The 20096-nt window shown below is 40.6% G+C and overlaps 1 protein-coding gene across 1 annotated transcript; it reads left to right on the plus strand.

The window, feature by feature from the left end:
- The first annotated feature begins 16570 nt into the window (after positions 1-16570).
- On the plus strand, positions 16571-17104 carry MSGN1 (mesogenin 1). The gene has a single exon (XM_074153901.1). It carries the CDS (start codon positions 16571-16573, stop codon positions 17102-17104), a length of 534 nt encoding a protein of 177 aa, XP_074010002.1.
- The last annotated feature ends 2992 nt before the right edge of the window (positions 17105-20096 follow it).

A 20096-nucleotide genomic window follows, 5' to 3' on the forward strand; every position in this document is an offset into this window, starting at 1 on the left:
AGTGGACATATTTTTGATGAATAAGAAGTGCTCTGAAAAACCTCGTACTGGTGCTGAAGTTTGAAACAAATATTAGCAAAAGTACTAAATAGCTGATTATAGGCAAGTGCTAGTTATTCTGGGCTTGATTACATTCTGAACTTGGTACATAAGCATCAGGGTATGGTATACAAGGTAGCAAGAGGGTTTATTTATGAAATGAGAAGGGTTTTTTCCAAGCCAATTGTGAGGATTTTGTGTACAGCTATTAGTCCTTCTGCTTATAAAAACAGACTTATTAAAATAGTACCTGCCCTGCAGTTGGATGGTCTTAGTAAGACAAAGTGATACGGCTCTTTCCAAAATTTTCCACTCTGCTCCACTAACTTAATTTTACTAGTTTTAAAATGGGTTTTCAAATCCTGGGATGCTGGATGTGTTGATTATCTCGGAAGGGCCCGATAGAGATATGCAGCAGATGTACCTTGCAGGGTAGCTAAATTTCTATCTGCCATGCCCTACAGTAAACTGTTCTTTGAGTGTGTGCATCTTCCAAAGAACACAATAAGCCATGTAAGGATATTCTGGTTTTGTAGCTGTCGCATCTAACATTTAAGGAAATCTGGTGGCTGTTTTAATGAAAAATTTATAGTTTGGGGCATTTTTTTTCTTAAAAATATCTATATTATATATAGATAAAGATAATACAGTCTGTAATTAGCCAAAATGGTAGTTCCTTATTTTCCTCTTTGGCCAGATGGAGAAAGTTTATTTCCAAATGATAAGTGCATTATGGAAATGAGCAAAAAAAATCCAAAATATTGGAAACTTATTTTCAGTTTTGAAGATGGTCTCTCTTTTCTGGAGACTTTTAACCACACAGCTGCTGTGAGAGGGTAGCTAGAAAAATAGAATTGCTGTGGAGAGTAAGAGTGGCAGTCACCCGGGGACCATAAATGGAGAGATTCCTTATGCAGTGGTCAGGAATGGAGAGATCAGACCATTTTTTGTGGAAAAAATATTTTTATTGGTTATAATAATTCCTTGCTGCTGATTTTGAATACTGGAAGTTGGAATCAAGAGTTTGAATATTCATTAATTAAAAATACTAATATATAAATGACCTCACTTTTGTTTGCTCCCAGTGTATGAGAATGTGCTCTCTTATCGGAGGGATCATAGAATTTGATACACCGTGGGTGGGGAGTTGTATTTTAGGGTTATATTTATAATCAGAGGCAAGAGTGGCTTATGAAGGGTTTTCTGTTTGTTTTCCAAATCTGGCTGGGATGACTGCTTTAATGAATGATTCACTGAAAATACTGTGCCAGAATTATGATAAGCTTATTTTTTTGCAGATGATGGAAACTAGAAATAAGGTATTAAGAACTGCAGAGGGGGAGAAAAAAGATTATGTTGCTGGTTATTGCTACAAGTAAGTCTGGTTTCATAAACACAGTTCAAGCATGAAAAGGAGAAAAATGTCAGGTTTTTTTCATGTGCACTGCATGTCAATTTTGTACAAGTTACCTACTACTGCTTTAGAAGCAGCAATAGGTGTGAAAACAACAGTATAGGATGCCCTCTCTCATTTAGGCTGTAACTGCTCATTGCAGCAAATAAACCAAGAACATTTATCCTTGGGGGTGACTGTTGCTTGAATTAAACTTGTTATTCATTACAGAAGGGAAATTACAGTTTTTAAAGTGTTTTGGTTTCTCATCTTTCTGTAATTTACTCAGTCTAAGGATTAGGGATCACTTTTCGTCTTTGGAACTGTTTTTACTGTCCCAAAGCTGAGTGTTTTGCAACCTCTCACGCTCGTGAAGAAAATGGTTAAATAAATCGAGTGAGTGTGACAGATACCTTGCTTTTGCGGGAAATATTCCTAAAGATTATGTTAAACTGGGTGTAAGTGAACATGATACATCAGCCTGATGACCCTGAATATATTTTCATTCATCATCTGTCCTAGTGAGCCCAAGCAGGCTGTGTCAGGGTGCTTCAGCTGAAGTCATAAAGCAATACCCGCTGAGGGGATGGGGCCAGTAAAGGATGCATCGATTTTCAAGTACTTTTCTGAAAGTTTTTCTGTAGAAGGACTGTACCAGCCCCGGTGCTTTACCTGGGCTGACACACCTGGTGCCAGCACCCCTCTAGCGTGAATCGTTCCTGCCCTACAGTGTGGATCTATAGGTTCTGTCCCAGCAGTAGAAATATCATTATTTCCACTTATAAACAGTATTAAACATCTACTCGGATGCAAATTTAATTAGCATAGCTTAACAAAGGGGAGCATTTATTTGACATTCCTTGTGCCTGTAACTCACTATTGGAGCTTCATGGGGATTCAACCAGAAAGGAAAATACCTACTGTTTACATGGGATATATACATAGAAAGCTAAAAATATATAATGTAAAAAAAAAAAGCAACCCACCTCTTAATTTCTCTATCCCACTATCAAGCTACACATGCTCTTATATTTTTTATTTGAAGAGATTACTGAAATACTTGCCAATGTGTATGAACATTTTCATTGCATTTATCAATTTTTATTTTGATAGAATTGATGAACTTGACAAATCTGTTGCTAGTTAACAGAAAAATTTCCTAATTTGAGAAGGGCATTATTTAACGTTGAGGCTTTGCCCAGACTTGGTTCTGTGCTCTTACGTCAAGAAAGATACTGGGAAATAAAGTGGTGAAAGAGATGAATGGCAGCTGTTACTTGAGACAAGATAAAGTCTTTTCATGTCTAAAAAGGTGTCAAACCCTGCGGAATGACATCAGCAGATAAAAGGAAACTGCGGTTAGAATATTATTGAGAGTTGTTATAAACCTAAGTGCTACCGACAAAACAGTAAACTCAGCGCCAGATTTAGCGCTTTTTCCTTCAGGAAACAAAACACTTTAACTTTTTCAAGAAAAACAAAATTACGACGGGTGAGAGAACCGCTCTGCGCAGTTATCTTCCTCACGTATCCTGCGTTATAGCTAATATCAGCACTGAACTTAATTTAACTTAATAAGACTAATCATATCCCAAACTTGAAAAGATTTTTTTCAACCCGAGCCTTGTCTCCACCCCGATGCCGCTTTCCCTTGGTGGGGATGGAGAGATTTTGTCACTTCAAAGACTGAGCGCAGCTGGAAAAAGGGACCTACCTTTGGAAATTCTGCTCCGTGAAAACAGCTACATAAACTAAAACTCCACCTGATGGATATTTAAAGTGAAATAGCTGCCTGAATAAAATTCAAGTAAGGAAAAGAAGCTAAACAGGGATATTTTAAATGCCAAGATAGTGTTGAGTAGCTATACCTTAGAATTTGTGTTGTTTTAATACCTGATTTTTTAAATGCACTTTACTCTGCTGGAGCACCTCCCCATCCAAGCTCGAAGCCAAGCGAGTTGTCCTACCAAACGTTCTTGACAAAGGTCAGGTCTGTGGCCAGCTATGGGCATTATTTAGGACACGGTGGGAGGAACCGTGAGTGTGGTCTGCCTTGAACAGATTTGTGGGTGAACTTACTAGATGAACGCTTAATGCTGTCTTCTCCCTCCGTCCCACCATCGCAGTGCTGCCCTGGCAGTGACACCGCATAACAAATAACGGACAGCCGAGACAGCACAAACCCGAGAAACCATCCAAGTTTTATGTGCTTGGACAAACATAAAATTTGTGGCTTCATTTCAGGTCGAATTGAGGCTGTCTTCCAGTCCAACGTGAATCAGTTGGTCTTGGAGCAGCTTTAGCCTTTAAACTTCTGTGGCTCAACCCACTGTGATGTCTTGTAGATGTTTTCTTTGCATCTTTCGCAGTGATGAGCTAAATTTGCTGCTTGGTTTGCAGCTGGGTGGAAAAGAGCCCGCTGCTCCGGCTCAGATTCCCGAGTCTGAAGTTGAATGAACAAAGGACTTCAGGAGTTACAGCCGCGTGTACACCTACTCTATAGGGCCTTTGTACAACTTTTCATCCCAACTAACGTGTTGCTATTTTTCGGAATTGTTGAATGGCCACTTTACCAAATAAGCCCTGCCAGTTAGAAATGTGGGGGATGGTCTGTTTTCTCCTAATTAGTTCCAGGGCTGATGTCTATATGACCAAGGAAGACACTGCTGGGATAGACAGCATCTTTCATATGAGATGCTGCTGAAGGAGTGGGCAATTAGCAATTCATAGATGACTGTGTGGCACTGGGACAGTTATATTAATTGCATTTTCCTATGCCTAAATTGTTTATATGGTTTAACTGTGGGTAATTCGTCTCTCCAGAGAGCTTCCTGAGAAGTACAGCCTGCCAGTCTCCTACATTCTTTTGAGTTTCTAGAAATCTCAAAGTTTCCTGAGAGCAGGTAACCAGAACTACTGCCTCTATTATTCTATTGGATAGACCAGAAGAATTTGGGTTGTCTTTCCTATAGACTTCGTTAATAAATAGAGAATTTCAGATGTGTTCTTGGCCTGGATGGGTTCAAATCATCTGTCTTCTAGGGGAGTAGCCTCACCACCCAGTTATGGGCATAGAATCATAGAATGGTTTGGGTTGGAAGGGACCTTAAAGATCATCTAGTTCCACCTCTGCCATGGACAGGGACACCTCCCACTAGACCAGGTTGCTCAAAGCCCCATCCAGCCTGGCCTTGAACACTTCCAGGGATGGGGTATCCACAACTTCTGTGGGCAACCTGTTCCAGTGTCTCATCACACTCATAGTGAAAAATTTCTTATTTATGTCCAATCTAAATCTACCCTCTTCCAGTTTGAAGCCATTCCCCCTTGTCCTATTGCTACATGCCTGTGTAAAAAGTCCCTCTCCTGCTTTTTTGTAGGCCCCCTTCACATACTGAAAAACACTATAAGGTCTCCCTGGAGCCCTCTTTTCTCCAGGCTGAACACCCCCAAGTCTCTCAGCCTATCCTTATAGGAGAGGTGTTCTAGCTCTCTGATCATCTTCATGGCCTCCTCTGGACCCACTCCAAGAGGTCCATGTCCTTCTTATGTTGGGGGGTCCAAGCTTATGGAAAGATGCCTTGTCTATGTTGTGTGACAAATAAGAAACATTTTTCATGCCTTCCCGATGGGAAGAAATCGGCAGCGGCTCTGATGACAGCCAGTGGGCAGTCAGTGCTGACGTGCTTCCCTAAGCTGTAATAGCTTTTGGCTAAAAATCTTTTGGCTATCAGGCAGACCAAAAAAGATGGAGGGGTATCAAAGACCTGAGGAAGGTGCTGCTGATTTTATGGAGAAGTTTAGGAGATACAGCAGAGGAGCAGGAGATACTACAGTGGGGTGGCATAAAGCATCCATTAATCCTGGATTCCTAAACACTTGTGTTATAAATTTGAGGATAACCTCCTGGCAGAGCCCAAGACGTGCAGTTCGGCAGCTCTGCCTTTGTACAAACCTGCCCCAAACTGCTGTCCTCCCTGTCTGGCTCCTGACGTAATTTTAGAAAGGCACACACAGCCCAAAATCTACTTCTCTATGACCGTTTTAATCTTTTACAGCACGATTTCAGGTTTTGGTTTGCATTTATTTTGAACATCATGAGATGTGTGACATTTGTAGGTGCTCTTACCTTCAAGTCCAAGTGGAGGTGATGGGATCACAGCCACATGTCTCCAAGCACCTTCGTTCTGGTGTCTGCTGATCTGCCATCATCAAAGAGGATGTCGGTCTGGTTTCTGGTTTTTTCTTTTTGCTTTTTTCTTTCCCCAGCAAAGCTCGCTTAACAAAACCTCTCCGCAGTGGTTCGTTTAACAAAACAGGGTGCTAGGATTTCCCCTTGGAAATAAAATTAAGTTCAGTGCACTTTTTTTTTAACTCTTGCTCTTCAAGTCAATCAAATATTCTACTACAACACTGACACTGTCTGTAAAAAACCCCAAAACGTAGTACCTTTTAAGATAGTAATTATGTTTTGAGAATAATGACAGCCAAAAATAAGGATGAATGTGGCATCTGTGTGGAGAACATACAGTTTAGGAAGCGCACGTTAAAAAATTCCCCTAAATGTAATCCAAGCTAAGAAGCCAGTTGATAATTGTTAATACAGAAATCACAGTAGCTCATAGTTTGGCAATTAAAAGGAATGGCTTATTGTAAGTACTCTTTTAATAACCTATTGTCACGGATCTCAGTTTAACTTTAACATTATATGATCACATATTTTATTTATGGATCATTTGAAGGATTTGTTATGCAGATATTCTGATTAGTGGGCTATTGGACCATTAGCCAAATAAATCTAGAGGTAATAAAACTCACAGGAAGATAAATGGCTTTCTTTTTCTTGTTCTTTTCAGCCAATTCAAGCTAATTTAAGCCTTTCACAGAATGGTGATAATGAAGGATTTGTTCTCAGCAGCGTTATGGCAGGTGATTTGCATTTGAAAGTTTGACACATTTATAGGCCTTTGATCTTTTCCCTCCAGTGGTTGTGCCCCTGTGGCCAGACACCTACATGCACTTTTTACCAGGTGGAAGATCTAGGAGCAAAAGCAGCTCTCAGAGTCACCCTGAAGATGAACACTAGAAAATATAATTATACAATTTGTGTCAAGAAAATATTCTATTGCTGAATTTGAGCAGCCCTTATACAACGCAAGACAAAATATATTTGAAATTCTTTTATTAGAGTTTGTTTTAAGCTAGAGAAAGTCCTCATGGAAGATTTTAAAGGAACATGGAGCGTGAAGTAAAGCCCACTGAGCCGTAAAGATTGGCTTCTTCTGTAGGTTTGAATTTATTTTTGAAATGGAACTTCTCAATGTAGGACACTTCAAGAATTTTGGCACCCCTAGTGAACTCAAGAAAAGATTGTGACAGCCATGGAGCCATTTCTTAAATATTATTTAAACTTTTGCTTTGTTATTAAAAAAAAAAAATAAAGAAATTAACTCTCTGGGTAGGAGAGCTATCTTCGGGCTGGAAGAGAAAGCCTTGAAAAAAAAATTAGGGCATTACCGGCACCATGAACATGTGTGAGCAATATCAAGTGTGTAATCTAGGATGTATAAATTAATGTTAATATTTACTATTTGGCCCCAAAATAAGTAGGGAGTCACAGGATTCAGGAGGAACATCGCTGAATACTTGAAACAGGACTATTGTATCCCTCATGATTGTCTAAAATTTAATATAATCAGCTGATTTCTCTGCTGGATCATAATGGTTAATTCCAGGTCTGTGAGCCAGGCACTCGTTTCATTCCCATCTCAGACTCGATTCCTAAGCTAGGCCGGGTTCTCTAATTAAAAATTGCCTGCCTGAAATTCCTTCCTGTGCCATGAGCAAATGATATTTCTCCAAACTGAGCTTTTTCTCTGAAAGAAGAGAAAGCTTGCTGGGTTCCATGGGGCAGGACAGCCTGTCTGATTACAGGGAAAGCTCCAGGGATGGAGGTGTCTGGCCAAATAGCTGGCTTCAGGCTGTGTGTTGTATTTGGGAGGATGTGGCTCACCACCCCAGAATACTCAGCCTTTTTAAAGCTGTGTAATGAGTATTGATTAGCCATTGTCTGAAGTACATTGAAAGTAATGGGGACTATGTAAATGTTAGCTTACTTTATATGCACATTAATAGGGAATCCCCAGTAGCCCTTTTGAGCTTTTTTTTCCTTCTTTTTTCCTCCTTCTTCTGCCTTTAAGAGTTGTTCCTACAACCTAAGAGTTAACTTCACGTTGAATGTACTTGAAAATTCAGTTCCTGGTACATTTTGTTCTTCAAAAGAGAGCACTATCCATCTGCGTTACTTTGCTTTCAACTCGTCACAGAATGTCAGATACCAGATAAGAGCAAGAGACTGATGAATGTGCATCCCAGCCTGACAGGGCAGGTCAATGTCAGGGAAATTTAAGTTTCCCTTTTTTCTTTTCTTTTCTTTTCTTTCCTTTTTTTTTTTTTTTTTTTGACTACAACCCATTTGCCAATATTTACTTTAGAAAATTGCTTCTCTGGGGGCTCAGCTGGTTCAAAACCGTATTACCTGGACAATTTAGATTTAATTGTTTTCTGATACTGTCTCCATTTTACACAGTATTTTGTAACAGGACAGCGTCACAAGCTTTAAGTTGACCACTGTGGTGGGCATCATATAGAAGGTCTCTGCAGAGAGGTAATCCCTCCCCTGACACAGTCTGTATCTAAGGCAAGGAGAGATGTAGGGGAGCAGGAGCAGAAGATGGGGGTCTCTGTGATCATGCAGGTCAGTAGCAGAGCTGAGAACAGCTCATTTGTGACCTGATTCGACTTTTCTCCCTGGTTTGCAGAAAACTGGACCCTAAGAGAGCAGAATTTTACCCAGGACCAGCTGCCCTCAGGATTTGCATACCTGCTGTTGTAAGATCTACCTGCTTATTCATGCATGCACTGATTTTACACATCCCAATTACCATTAAGTAAGCAGGAACTTAGGCTGGGTGCAAACCAGATGTCTGTGTCTCATCAGAGTGACGGGATGGCCAGCAGCATAGAGTTAAATGGGCTCTCAGCGTAAAGGCAAGCTAAGAGTTTGATTAGTAGTCCCTTCTTCCCACCAGTTCTACATTTTACCTTCTCTTTATTTCGCTGTCTCTTCGTTTGACCTAATAGATTTATAAGCTCAATTTACTGGCTCATACATAAGTTTTCCTGATAGGAGTTTAGGTTTTTTGCTCTTTCATGTGTTTCAAAAATGGAAATTAAAATATATAAGAATTTTCTAAACAAGCGTCCTGAAGTAAATGACTTCTTGCAACTTTACAACCTTAAGTGAGCCCCTATGTATAACTATATACTGTAACTATAATGACTGTAACTATTTATTTGATAACATGTGCTTTGGACTTCCTGTAAAGCCTGTTTCAAGTGGATAATAGTTTCCCTCTTCTAACATTAACTTTATCCATGCAACTGAGCAGGTAAACAGAGATGTATGATTTATACGGGTAGGGGATGCCAAATAGGCATCATGTTCTACTGTCAGGGCTGAGAAGCACCAATAAGAATGAGAGAGACTGAAAATCAAATAGATGAAACCTTTTGAAAAAAAATAAAAGAGAGAAAGGAAAAGACAGTGAAAAGAGGAAAAGAAATAATGTTTAGTCATAGATGGGGCAAGCTCAAAGTAGAAAAAATGAGAAGAGGTGGAAAATAAAAGTCAATCATGAGGCAAAGAAAGGGAGCAGGATCTTCAATGGTGGAGAACAGAGACCTTCCCACCATGCCCTTGACACCGAAGCACAACTGTCCAAAAATCTAATCAGGCAGGGAAAATGTCAGTGTCTTCTATCACCAGAAGTACAGCAGGAAACCTATAATGCATCATTGAAAGGTCAAAGGCTTGCAAGACTTAGAACGTGATGTGTTTGTTGTCTTTCTTCCACTGTGAACTTCTGCGAAGAGTGTAGTCACTCTTCTTTTCACTCTCCCATCAGGTAGTTCTAAGGTCTCCCCTGAGTCTTCTCACCCCCAGGCTGTACAGACCCAGCTCCCTGGGCCTCTCCCCATGCGCTGTGCTCGCCAGTCCCCTGGCCAGCTTGGTCACCCTACACTGGACTTTCTCCAGTTTGTCAACCCACCAGGTTCCCCAGGTCTTCTTCTCTGCTGCCTCCTGGCCAGTCATCCTGAGCTGTGCTGCTGTGAGGGGGGCTCTCACCCAGCACAGGAGTTTGTATCTGCTTTCCTTGCACCTCCCAAGGCTGCTCCTGGATCATTTTCTCCAGCATGTCCAGGTCTCTCTGAATGGCAGCTCTGCTCTCCGATATATTAACCACTTCCCTCTGCTGTACGTGCAAAGTTTACCTATTGAAAAATAGGAATGATTTTACCCAAAGGGATTAATGGGACTGTTGTAACACTGAGTTTAATTTATTAGGCAAAATTCATGAAAGCATTCAGAGCAAATGCAAAAAAAAAAAAAACAAACCTACCCCAAACTTAACATGTCATTTGTGTTCATCAGCCGACTGAAAGACAGACTTGTTTTTTGTGGGACTGAATATGAGATGAAAATTAAGATTTAGCAACTTGCTAAGAAATTTATGACTGCAGTTTAAAATCAATGGTCCTCACGTGTGGGTTAACCATTTGCTTGTGAAAGGTGGCTTGAACAGGCACAGAGCACTTTATTTCAGAATGTGAACTATGTAAGAGCTAAATAAAATTTGTAATCTAACACTTGTATGTTGTCTCTTACCCGGACTATCGATTCATTTTATAATTATTAAACTGAATTGCAGGCTGTGCCCAGAGCATAACTTCATTTAGCACCGGGATGAAACATGGTTTCTCTTAGCAGCACGCAGCAATTCTGCACATCAGTGCTAGGATACGGGGGAGGAAGGAATGAGCAGATACTGATGAGGAGGGTTCAGTGGATGAAAAGGAACAGCCTGAGCTGAAATACAATCACAGATCCTTTCACAAACACCCAGCTTCAGCTGTGCAGCTCAACGAGAAATGGTCACAACTGAGCTTTTAATGCAATTTTCCTGGCTATTGGAATTTCTTGTAAGATTTACCTAGTCTTGGAAAATTCATCCAGCTGCAAAATGAACCATTTAGAGCAGAGGGTGCGAAAGCCCATTGTAATAGCAGGAAAGCAAGAGTACAAACCTTGAACTTCCTCTGGGACCCTTAGGTGCTATCCTGTTTTTTTTAAAAAGCCCTGTGAAACCACTATCACACTTTGATGACGGCAAAGGCAATCATCAAGCTGTTCATGGGGAGAGTAAAAGAAACACGGAGATAAACTATATTATACTTTATCATTTATTACATTTGGACATATGCTTTTGGGTAAAAAAGGAGCTTATGATCTCAAAATATTTGCAACAGGTAATCTTCCACCTTTCCCATGAAAAAATGAAATACATCATTACAGCAGACAAAATTTTTTGAAACCAAATGAGAAAGCTGATACAATGAAGCTGCAGTAAACGATAATGGAGTTCTCCTACTGAACCAGCTTCTATTATTTTGATAATATCTGTTACTTTTCATTTTCTGAGCAAAATAAACCTTGTTAGTCTCCTATTCCTCCCCCAGGTTTGCCCTTTCCTTCTGGCTGAAGAAGCCAGTAGACATTAAAGACCAACCACATAGTGGAACCTCCTTTCAACTTCTGTTAACAGGGGTATTAAAAAGACATTCCTAAATATCAGCTGAAAACCACTAGGTAATAAACTCCCAACTTAAAAGGTGGGTAGGTGTAAATTCCACACGTAGGCCTTTTCATCTGGGCAGCCAGTTGCTTGGAGATCAGATGTTCTAAATGAATTGCGGAGCTGATGTCACTTGTCAGTCGATGAAGACCGCCACTATTTGGAGGATCAAATACTTACATTTGAGGATGTAAAGCAAATAGATATGGCCTGATCCTGCCAGGGCAATGCCAGAGAGATGCTTGTCACTATGTAAAGCCCCAGTGAAATCAATGACACTCACTTGACTGTTTCTTCTCCATAAGCAGGCTCTTAGGTTGGCATTTTGGAGTTGCGGCCTTGAGAACATTAAAGTTTTTAAACATTTATGGCAGGATTTTTTAACAGTGCTAAAACTGACCTATTTCTGGTCTTACTACAAGTGAATAACAACATTTTCTCTTATGCTAGCCACAGGTTCGTTTGGCTAAAGGTGGTAATAACAATTATAAATCAAATTTACACGTGGTTTTCATTGATTATAGTAAAGGTGGTGGGCTGCCTTTCACAGGGCAAGACTCAGGATCAGTCCTGGTTCTCTTATTGCCTTCTTTCCCTCTAGGGATTGTAGCTGACTATTCATCCCTATTCTTTGGCATATTGACCTCAAAAAAGGAAAAAAAAAAAAAAGAAAAATGTCCGTATTAGTTGACCAGCTTGCTTATCTAGAAGTCTTATTTATTTCAGCTGAGGTTGGACCCAGATTAAACCATCTTCCATATGTAGAAAAAGAGCTGCAAAGTCATCTTATTTAAAAAAAACTGCATCTATCCAAATTGAGGCAAAGCCTTAAAAAGGAGAGAAGCATCGTCTAGCGGCTAATGTGACTCTGGATGACAAATGTGGTGGATCCTTTCTTTCTTTTATTGCTGGCTTGGGTGTAAACTGAGGTGTTCAACACTGTATTTCGGAAGTGTTGAACACCTGCTGCGTCTGCTGAAGTCAGTGAGACCCGCAGCTGCTCGCCCCACGTTTTATATACGGGCGATTGACTCCTTGTCCGCGCCTCTAAATCGGGACGGTAACAGCCACCTCCGCAGTGAGTGGGCGGCGTAGCAGCTAATACTTAGGAAACCTCTTGTTAAAGAAGAGATGAAGCGACTTTAAAAGCTTTTGGGAGATGATAGATAGATAGATATTTTTTCATCGTACAAACTGCAAGATGAGGCTTTATCACCTAAGTGCTCTACAAGGATATTAGTATGATCTGCTTTTTGTCAATAAAATAAGACTAGACTTCTGTGCTAATTGTGAAGGAGGCTGACTGTTATGGGATTAGTGTTGTTGAAACACATTTATCCATGTTTACTCAGTTTCAGCCTGCATTCTTCCCATCCAATATGACTTTTTACTTATTGTTACAAGTCTGTTTCTCCTACCAAACTCACAGCTTGGTGGAAATATACTCTAATATAGGGGAAAAAAATAAAAGGTGGATGAGTCCTTAAATAACTGTACACAAAAAATGTATTTATTTACCATACTCGTGAATGACAGTAATTATCTAGACAACTTATTTTAAATTTAAAATCTGAATCAGGCACATATGGAAGCTCTATAAATTTTCTATTCCATGTCTTTCTTTTTAAATGGAAAAATTTTTGCTTCTTCCATGCATCCAAGCTTCTCCTCCTTTCCATAATGAATTCAGAAATATGAGCAGGGAACCTTTCATTTTAAAGGAGATGAAGATTGAGATGTTAGCCTTTATATTGCAGAATACATTACTGAAATGAAAATCAAAACTATCAGTCAAGCAGAAAATGTCTTATCATTTTTTAAGTGTCAGTTCATATTTCATTGTTGTTAGCCTCATATCTCACTACCCTTCAATGTTTTGACATTACTGACAGACAAAAAGGGAATTCCTAAAATTTGTGAGAGGTAGAATAAAATAAAGAATGCAAACACTGTTTGTTTGGTTTTTTTTTGGCATGAATTTACTTTCTAGGAAGATGACACCTGAAATACTAGACTTTCTTAGCTCTTTAGTGAGAGAGTATCAAACAGTCATAAGGTACAGAAAAATTCACCAGCCCGTAGCCATGCCTTCCTCTGTATGGTACTTTTTAAGGCCCTGTTATTAAACAACACTGCAAACTGCACTGTTCTACCACTTCCAGTAATTTTTGCCTGTTATAATTGTCCCTACTTCGTGAGATAGTTTCCTAACTGAGGATTCTCATACTTGTGGTTTGGAACATAGTAAGACAGTGCTATCAAAAACCAGCTAAATACCATGAGACTCTATTGACTTACACGGGCTGTGGATCACACAGGGATCATGGAGAGACCTTGCATAGCCTCCCTATTTGGCCATAACTGAGGCATACTTCATACGAGTGCATTTGGGAACCTGGGGGCTGTGGGTAGAAATGGGTGACTGTTTTTTAAAGTTGAACCTCTGGCTGTGTCTATGCCAGTAGAGCAAAGAGGGCCACAGCCCCTTCTCTGGCTCTGAAGACACGTTACACCAAAGCTTGCTTTCGTATGGGTAAACCCTTATCACCCCTATCCCCTCGGTGGCCTCCCCTGAGCCACAGTCAGGCAAAGCCTGGGTCATAACTAGGTGGGTCCCAGCTAAAATAACACCAGGGTGCACGATGGTAATAAGATAGGATGTACAGCTGCAAGGCAGCTTTCAAGTATGAGCATTAGCCCTTTATTATTTACTAATATAGAAAAGTCTGTAAAATTTTCTTGTCTGTGTAACAGTTTATAAGAGCATAAGTTTATAAGATCCAGTGATTTCTTCACGCAACCAGAGCAGTTGTCCACATACTCTAATATCCTGCCTTGGTTGCAGTAAAGATACAAGATATATATAAAAAAATATAGCTATTGCTATAATTTGCATTCGTCTTCCCTGCCTAATCTCATCCCAATCCCTTTTTATAAGAATGCAGAGATGAAATCTGGCTGTGTTTACAGCAATGGCACCTTGGACATGCACAACACCTTTTCCCCCTTGGTATCTGCTTTCTATGATTTACCCATAGATTAGGGGTATAAATCAACTGGCAACATGTATTGTTTATAGTCAGCAAACAAGTGACTTGAAATCTTTGCTTCTAATGTTGATTGCATTTAATTAACATTTGATTCCAAAATCAAAACTGCTGAGCAGAACAGCTTGTATATATATGCTCAATATGTGTATTTTAAAAATATTTATATATATATACACACACATAAATATATTTGCAGCCTCCTTTTTCTTGGCACACACAAGTTCTTCCTCTTCCACCTCCTGATTTTTGTCCATTTGTACACTTTCAATTGTTGTGTTTACCAAAAAAGGGGAAAACACAAAATAAGAGCAAGGGACATGGCAAATGGAAAAGGCACTATAAACACAAATACAGGGAGGCAAAAAAGAGAAAGAGTGGAAAAGATATTTTAACTGGGACAAAACCGAGTTCCTATTTATACTAAATTAGACATTGTGTCTAACTTGTGGCCTTGTGACCATTGTCTTGGTGCTCAATGAAACTCATTCAGTTCACTGAAGTCACAGAAAATCCCTGTCTTTCATCTTGTCTTAATTTTAATTTAAAGCAAGTATTTCTGATTCTTAGGACTGTTTCAGCTCATTTTCCTTAAAGAAAGAGTAAATCAGAGCTCAGGATATGATTGGGCAGCCATAAACCCCAAAGCAATCCTGACTCTGGGGAGCTGCGCCGCACGTTTCTGCTTGGGGTAGACATCATCATGGTCAAACTGTGCCAGCCCAGGCTGACATGTGAAAATCCTTCATATTTTTGGTTCTTTCTTATTCATCTCAGCATACAATCAGTAAGTTTCCCACAAGCTGCTTCCCAACATTTTGATCCCAAACTCATGAAAATTCACAAGAGCCTTCCTAATGACTGTGAGGAGTATTGGATTGTGGGTTTAGGGGGTTTTTTTTGAGTGACTGTAGTGAGGATTTCATAATCAAAAAGAAATTATGTATTCCAGAAAGCTTCAACTTGCTTCAGCTATTTGTCATTCAGAGGTGTTTACCCTCTTTTTTTCAGAGTGGATTATGGTGCACACAGAAGGAATCTCTAAAATAAATCCTACTTTTCTTTTTCCTCCAGGTTGGCGCTCTTTCTCCCCTTCTTTTCATTACATACTATATTTTGCTTCCATTATGGGCTGATACAAAGTCATGGCTGGCAGCCGAGCTACTCAGTAGAGCTGCAGAGCTCAGTAGTTCTGGACAGTTTTCCTGGCTCCCCTAATGATTTGCTGTGTGATTTTGGGCAAGTTACTCCTTGCCTGTGCTTATCCATTTCTCCAGAGTAATAGAGATCATTAATCATCACCGTAAGCTGTTCCGAAGCCTAGAGATGAAAAGTGCTCATTATTAATGCTATTAATGTATAGGATATATGTTTTCACTTGAGCTGCCTAACATATAACTTCACTGTTGCATTGAATTAGGGCTGGAAAAGGTTTTTTTTGGCAGACAAATGAATTCCTAGAGGTAGAAAATTTTATAGAAGTAGCTTCTAGTCTTCTCTTACACACAGCTAATCTGTATATTGCTTTGAATTAAATTTTCACACAAGAGATTTTTCTGGGCCCAAAGTTTACATGCTCTTCATTGTTTCCTAGATTTTTTTTTAATTACATTTTCACATTTTTTTTTTTTTAAATGGGACTTTGTTTACAGTTACAGATTTCCTTTTTTTTTTTGATTTCCCAGCTATTTAAAATAGCAAATGAATCTGCAGACTACAGGGAATGCATGACTCTTCTTTCCTCCTTTCTCCTGTTGAAAACCAAAGAGATCCAGAGAGAAGCTGCAATCTCATGAGAAGAGAAATCCACAGAGCCATAATGCACACAAATCCAAACAAACCATCTTTGACTTTCACAACCAAGATGCAGATAATGAGAGACTCCTTCAGCAGCAGTCAGCACAGATCAAATCATCGCTGCTGTAGTGCCATCGCCTTCAGTTACACAGAACTCGGGGCTTGATGGGCTTAAATTCAGGGTTTGTGTTAGTGGTCGCTATGTTTAAATTCTACATCTGTGAATTGTTTTGTAAAACAGTTAATTTTCTTTTTCCTCTCTCACCACTTATCCCCCCAGCGCAACGTTACACGTAGATGCGCAGCCTTAATTGGTTTAGTTGCAAGAAGATAATCTTTTTTTCCTCCTTTCTCGCTGTTGCCTGTTAGCTTAAAGGCTTTTTAGCTGAAGGTTGATAATTATCACTGAGAAGAAACTAGCACATCAGGAGTTCATTTTCCATCTTAGCACTTGTGGCGCTCCTTTGAACTCCTCTTGCCAAACCCATGTTCCCACTCTGTCACTTTCCCCCCTCCATCATAAAAAGGTCCCGGCAGCCGGCGGCTCCAGCCTTTGCTGGCGGGCAGAAGGCATTGCTTCTCCCGAGCGCTCCTCCAGCATGGACAAATTGCACGAGACGTTGATAAACATGGAAGACGCTTTGGGGTCGGAGCACTCCATCTGCTTATCGTCCTGGGACTGGAAAAGCACTGCTGGGACTTTTGAGCTGCACCCCGTCTCGTCTCCCCACAGCTTATCCCCGACGCCCTCCTTCGAATCATACTCCTCGTCCCCTTGCTCGGCGGCGGCGGAGACCTCCTACGGCAGCGGGGGCGGCGGCAGCCTGGTGGGCTACAGCCTGGTGGGCTACAGCCTGGTGGACTTCCCCCCCGCCTACCTACCCAGCCCCGGGCAGGCTCGGCTGCCCAAGGGCACCAAGGTGCGGATGTCCGCCCAGCGCAGGAGGAAGGCCAGCGAGAGGGAGAAGCTGCGGATGAGGACCCTGGCCGACGCGCTCCACACGCTGCGCAACTACCTGCCCCCCGTCTACAGCCAGAGGGGACAGCCCCTCACCAAAATACAAACCCTGAAGTACACCATCAAGTACATCAGCGAACTGACGGAGCTCCTCAACAGCGTCAAGCGGGCATAGAGCCCACCTGGAGCACCCGCCCCGGCACGCTCAGGGTCTTTACAAACAAAAAACAAACCAGCAAAATTTCTTCCTCGCCAGAGTACGGTGGCACGGGGCGTGAGAGGAGGACGGAGCAAGGGAGGGAGAGCGAGGGCTGCTGTTGTACAAAGGACGCGATGCTGGAAGGTGATGTAGGATTGCCTGAAAACCTGAGCTGCAGGTTCCTGAGACAGAAGTCTTGTTTTTTGCTTTTTTATGTATTTTTTTTTTTTTATAATAAGTTTCTGAGAAATATTAAACTAGTCTGATACAAAAGTGAAAAGAAAAACCAAAACCAACTGGTCTTCCTAGGATTTACATATCACTATTCTAACTGATCTCCTGTTTAATAAGGACAATAGTAAATCCGTAGGTTGTAAACTGAATTTTGAAAAAGTGAATGACAACACTATAGGAATACTAAGTGTATTGATTTGTAGGCACTTTAAATATTAGGATAAGGAAGAACATGTATAGTTAGTACAAGTATTGTCTATTTATCCATGTTTCCACTGTACCTAAAAATCAAAAAACTAAGTAATAGTGAGAACACCTTTGCTTCTAAACAAATAAATATCAGTGCCATAGTCTGTATCTTGTATTATATATCTGACTGATAGATAAGTAAAATCTAAAAAAGACTGCTAAATATTGGAAATGAAATATGAGCAAACTGACATTTTGTGTAGATGAATTGTTAAATCCTGTCTTCTTTATTAATATATACAGAAACATATAATATTTCTATGTTTAATGTAAAAAAGCCCTTTGCTTCAATGCCTGATAAATTTTTGAAGACATTTTTGCATCAAATTTCTAGAACAAATAAGTTTAGGCTGGGTTATCTTCCTTCTCTTCTTTCCAGGTACCAGAAAGATGCAAAGTTTTATCCTCAAGTTGTACCGAAACTTAGGAGGGCTCTAGTAAACATAATGCTTCCTTATTAAAAGCTGTCAAGTCAGCTGTTTCCTACAGCTAGTGACAGTCCTCTAAACCACACACATGAAGCCCTCCAAAAATCAAACCAATGAGGACATAGTCTTAATCCGTAATTACTTTGACTCTCATTAAGTATCCCACAGGTCTCACCACACCACCAGAAAATATGGGTTCCTTTGCAAGTCTCATTGCAGACGGATTCGTAAGACTTGGCTGTGCTGAGGCCAGCACAAGAGAGGAGTAAAACCCAGGGCTGAGTTGTGTGGAGCTAGTTAAGTGAGATTAACCTTTTCTCCTCGGAGTGATACAAGACCCAGAGAGAGCAGCAGCCAGGAGGCAGCAGGCTTGTCTCACCAGGATGGAGAGATCAGCATGCCTGTGGGGGGCAGCCGGATTAGCGTTGTGGATACATCCTGTAGCCGAGCACCGCAAAGCTAAAGCTTTATTGTATCCTTCTCTTTTTTTCTTTCCCTCTTTCTGTTTGTTTGGAAGGAAATACAGTTGTCTTATACGTTTTTTTTTTCTCCAAGGTTCAGCCTAAGCTGACTCAATGCTCTTCTCACATGGTACGAGCATACTGGAGCAATCAGCGTGAAATCCATCAGTGTCTCAAAAAAGCAGCTACACTTAAATTTCTGCAGGTAACACAGTCACTCAAGATGTAACCACATTTAAGCATACCCCATATGCTTCTGTTTTGTTTTAACCCATGTTAGATTTCTCACAAAGTTTAGAGTTTCAGAAAGAATGTAAGTAGAATCATTTTTTAAAGCCCTATGAAATTGTCAAACGAGAGAAAAATTTTAGTCACATATGAGACGGCAGTGCTAATGTCAGCACAGTGTTCCTCAGTACAAATTTCTGCCACTGGTCCAGATTTAAGCAGATAAAGAGCCTCAAAGACAAGGTCAGGCTGGATTATGTTTTGGATTTGGTTCTCGTAATGTTCAAGGGAGTGAAACTGCATGTTGCCCATGGGATCTTGCACCAAACCACAACCAAGGTTGATTCAGAGTCTTTTTTCAAAGACTTGTTGTTGTTGTAAAGGGGTACCTGCTTACTGGCACTGGCAAACCACTACAGGTGCACAGGAAGATCATCCTGTACATCATCCTGTCGTTGTGATGTTGATTAAAGACCATCATAATTCACAAGTATACTGGTTTAGTAAATTGGGAAAACCTTTAACCTTGTTCCTTAAATCTTTCACACCTGAAACTAGAGGTAATTACTATGTTTTTTAGCTCTTTAGCTAAGGAAGCATATAGGGTCATGGTTTAATCAGAGGAACAAGGAATTGGAAGGATCCACTTTTATTGCTAGTTGATCTATGACCATGGCTGGTCATTCAGCATTTCTGCCTCAATTTCCCCATGTACAAATGAACACACTAATAGCTAATAGTTTCAGAAGGCTGCTGCTCCTAGTCAAAGCTAAATAACACTGTATGCAGAAAGAGCTGCCCAGTATGAGGTACCCTGTGAGAAGTGGCTCAGGGTCAGCATTTCCCACCACCCCCAGAGACAGCGGTAGCTGAAGGCCCTGAACACACTTGGGCTATAGCTTGTAGGTGCCTGTAGATCTCTCTGTCTCCCTGTGAGTCCAAGGTGGAGCAACAGCTCTAAGTAACCATAAAGGCAAAACTTTGAGTTTCAAAATGACACTTTACAGCTTCTCTGACAGTGAACTAGACGTTACCTGTGCACACTCTCTAGACCCAGAAGGCCAGTGGTTGCTACCTTACCTTTAAATATTTTGACCTCCAGCATGACATGGCTGCATCTAAGCTGACTTTAGGAAACAGGCCTTGGTCTGTCCTAAATCACTCCCTGTGCTGCAATAGGACCAAAGCTCATGTCCAAGATGAGTTTAGGTTACTAGAATACATTGTACTATCACCCTGATTAACTTTTTGGTACTGGCAGAGCTGTCCCCCTTTCAGGAGATGTCTCCTTGCACATGCACGGGAGGGGGAAAAAGTGACTGAGGTGTACGAGTAGGAGACATAGGCAGGTTTGATGCCTGCCTGGGA

The sequence above is a fragment of the Numenius arquata genome, chromosome 9 (genome assembly GCF_964106895.1).
Source record: "Numenius arquata chromosome 9, bNumArq3.hap1.1, whole genome shotgun sequence".
NCBI lineage: Eukaryota > Metazoa > Chordata > Aves > Charadriiformes > Scolopacidae > Numenius > Numenius arquata.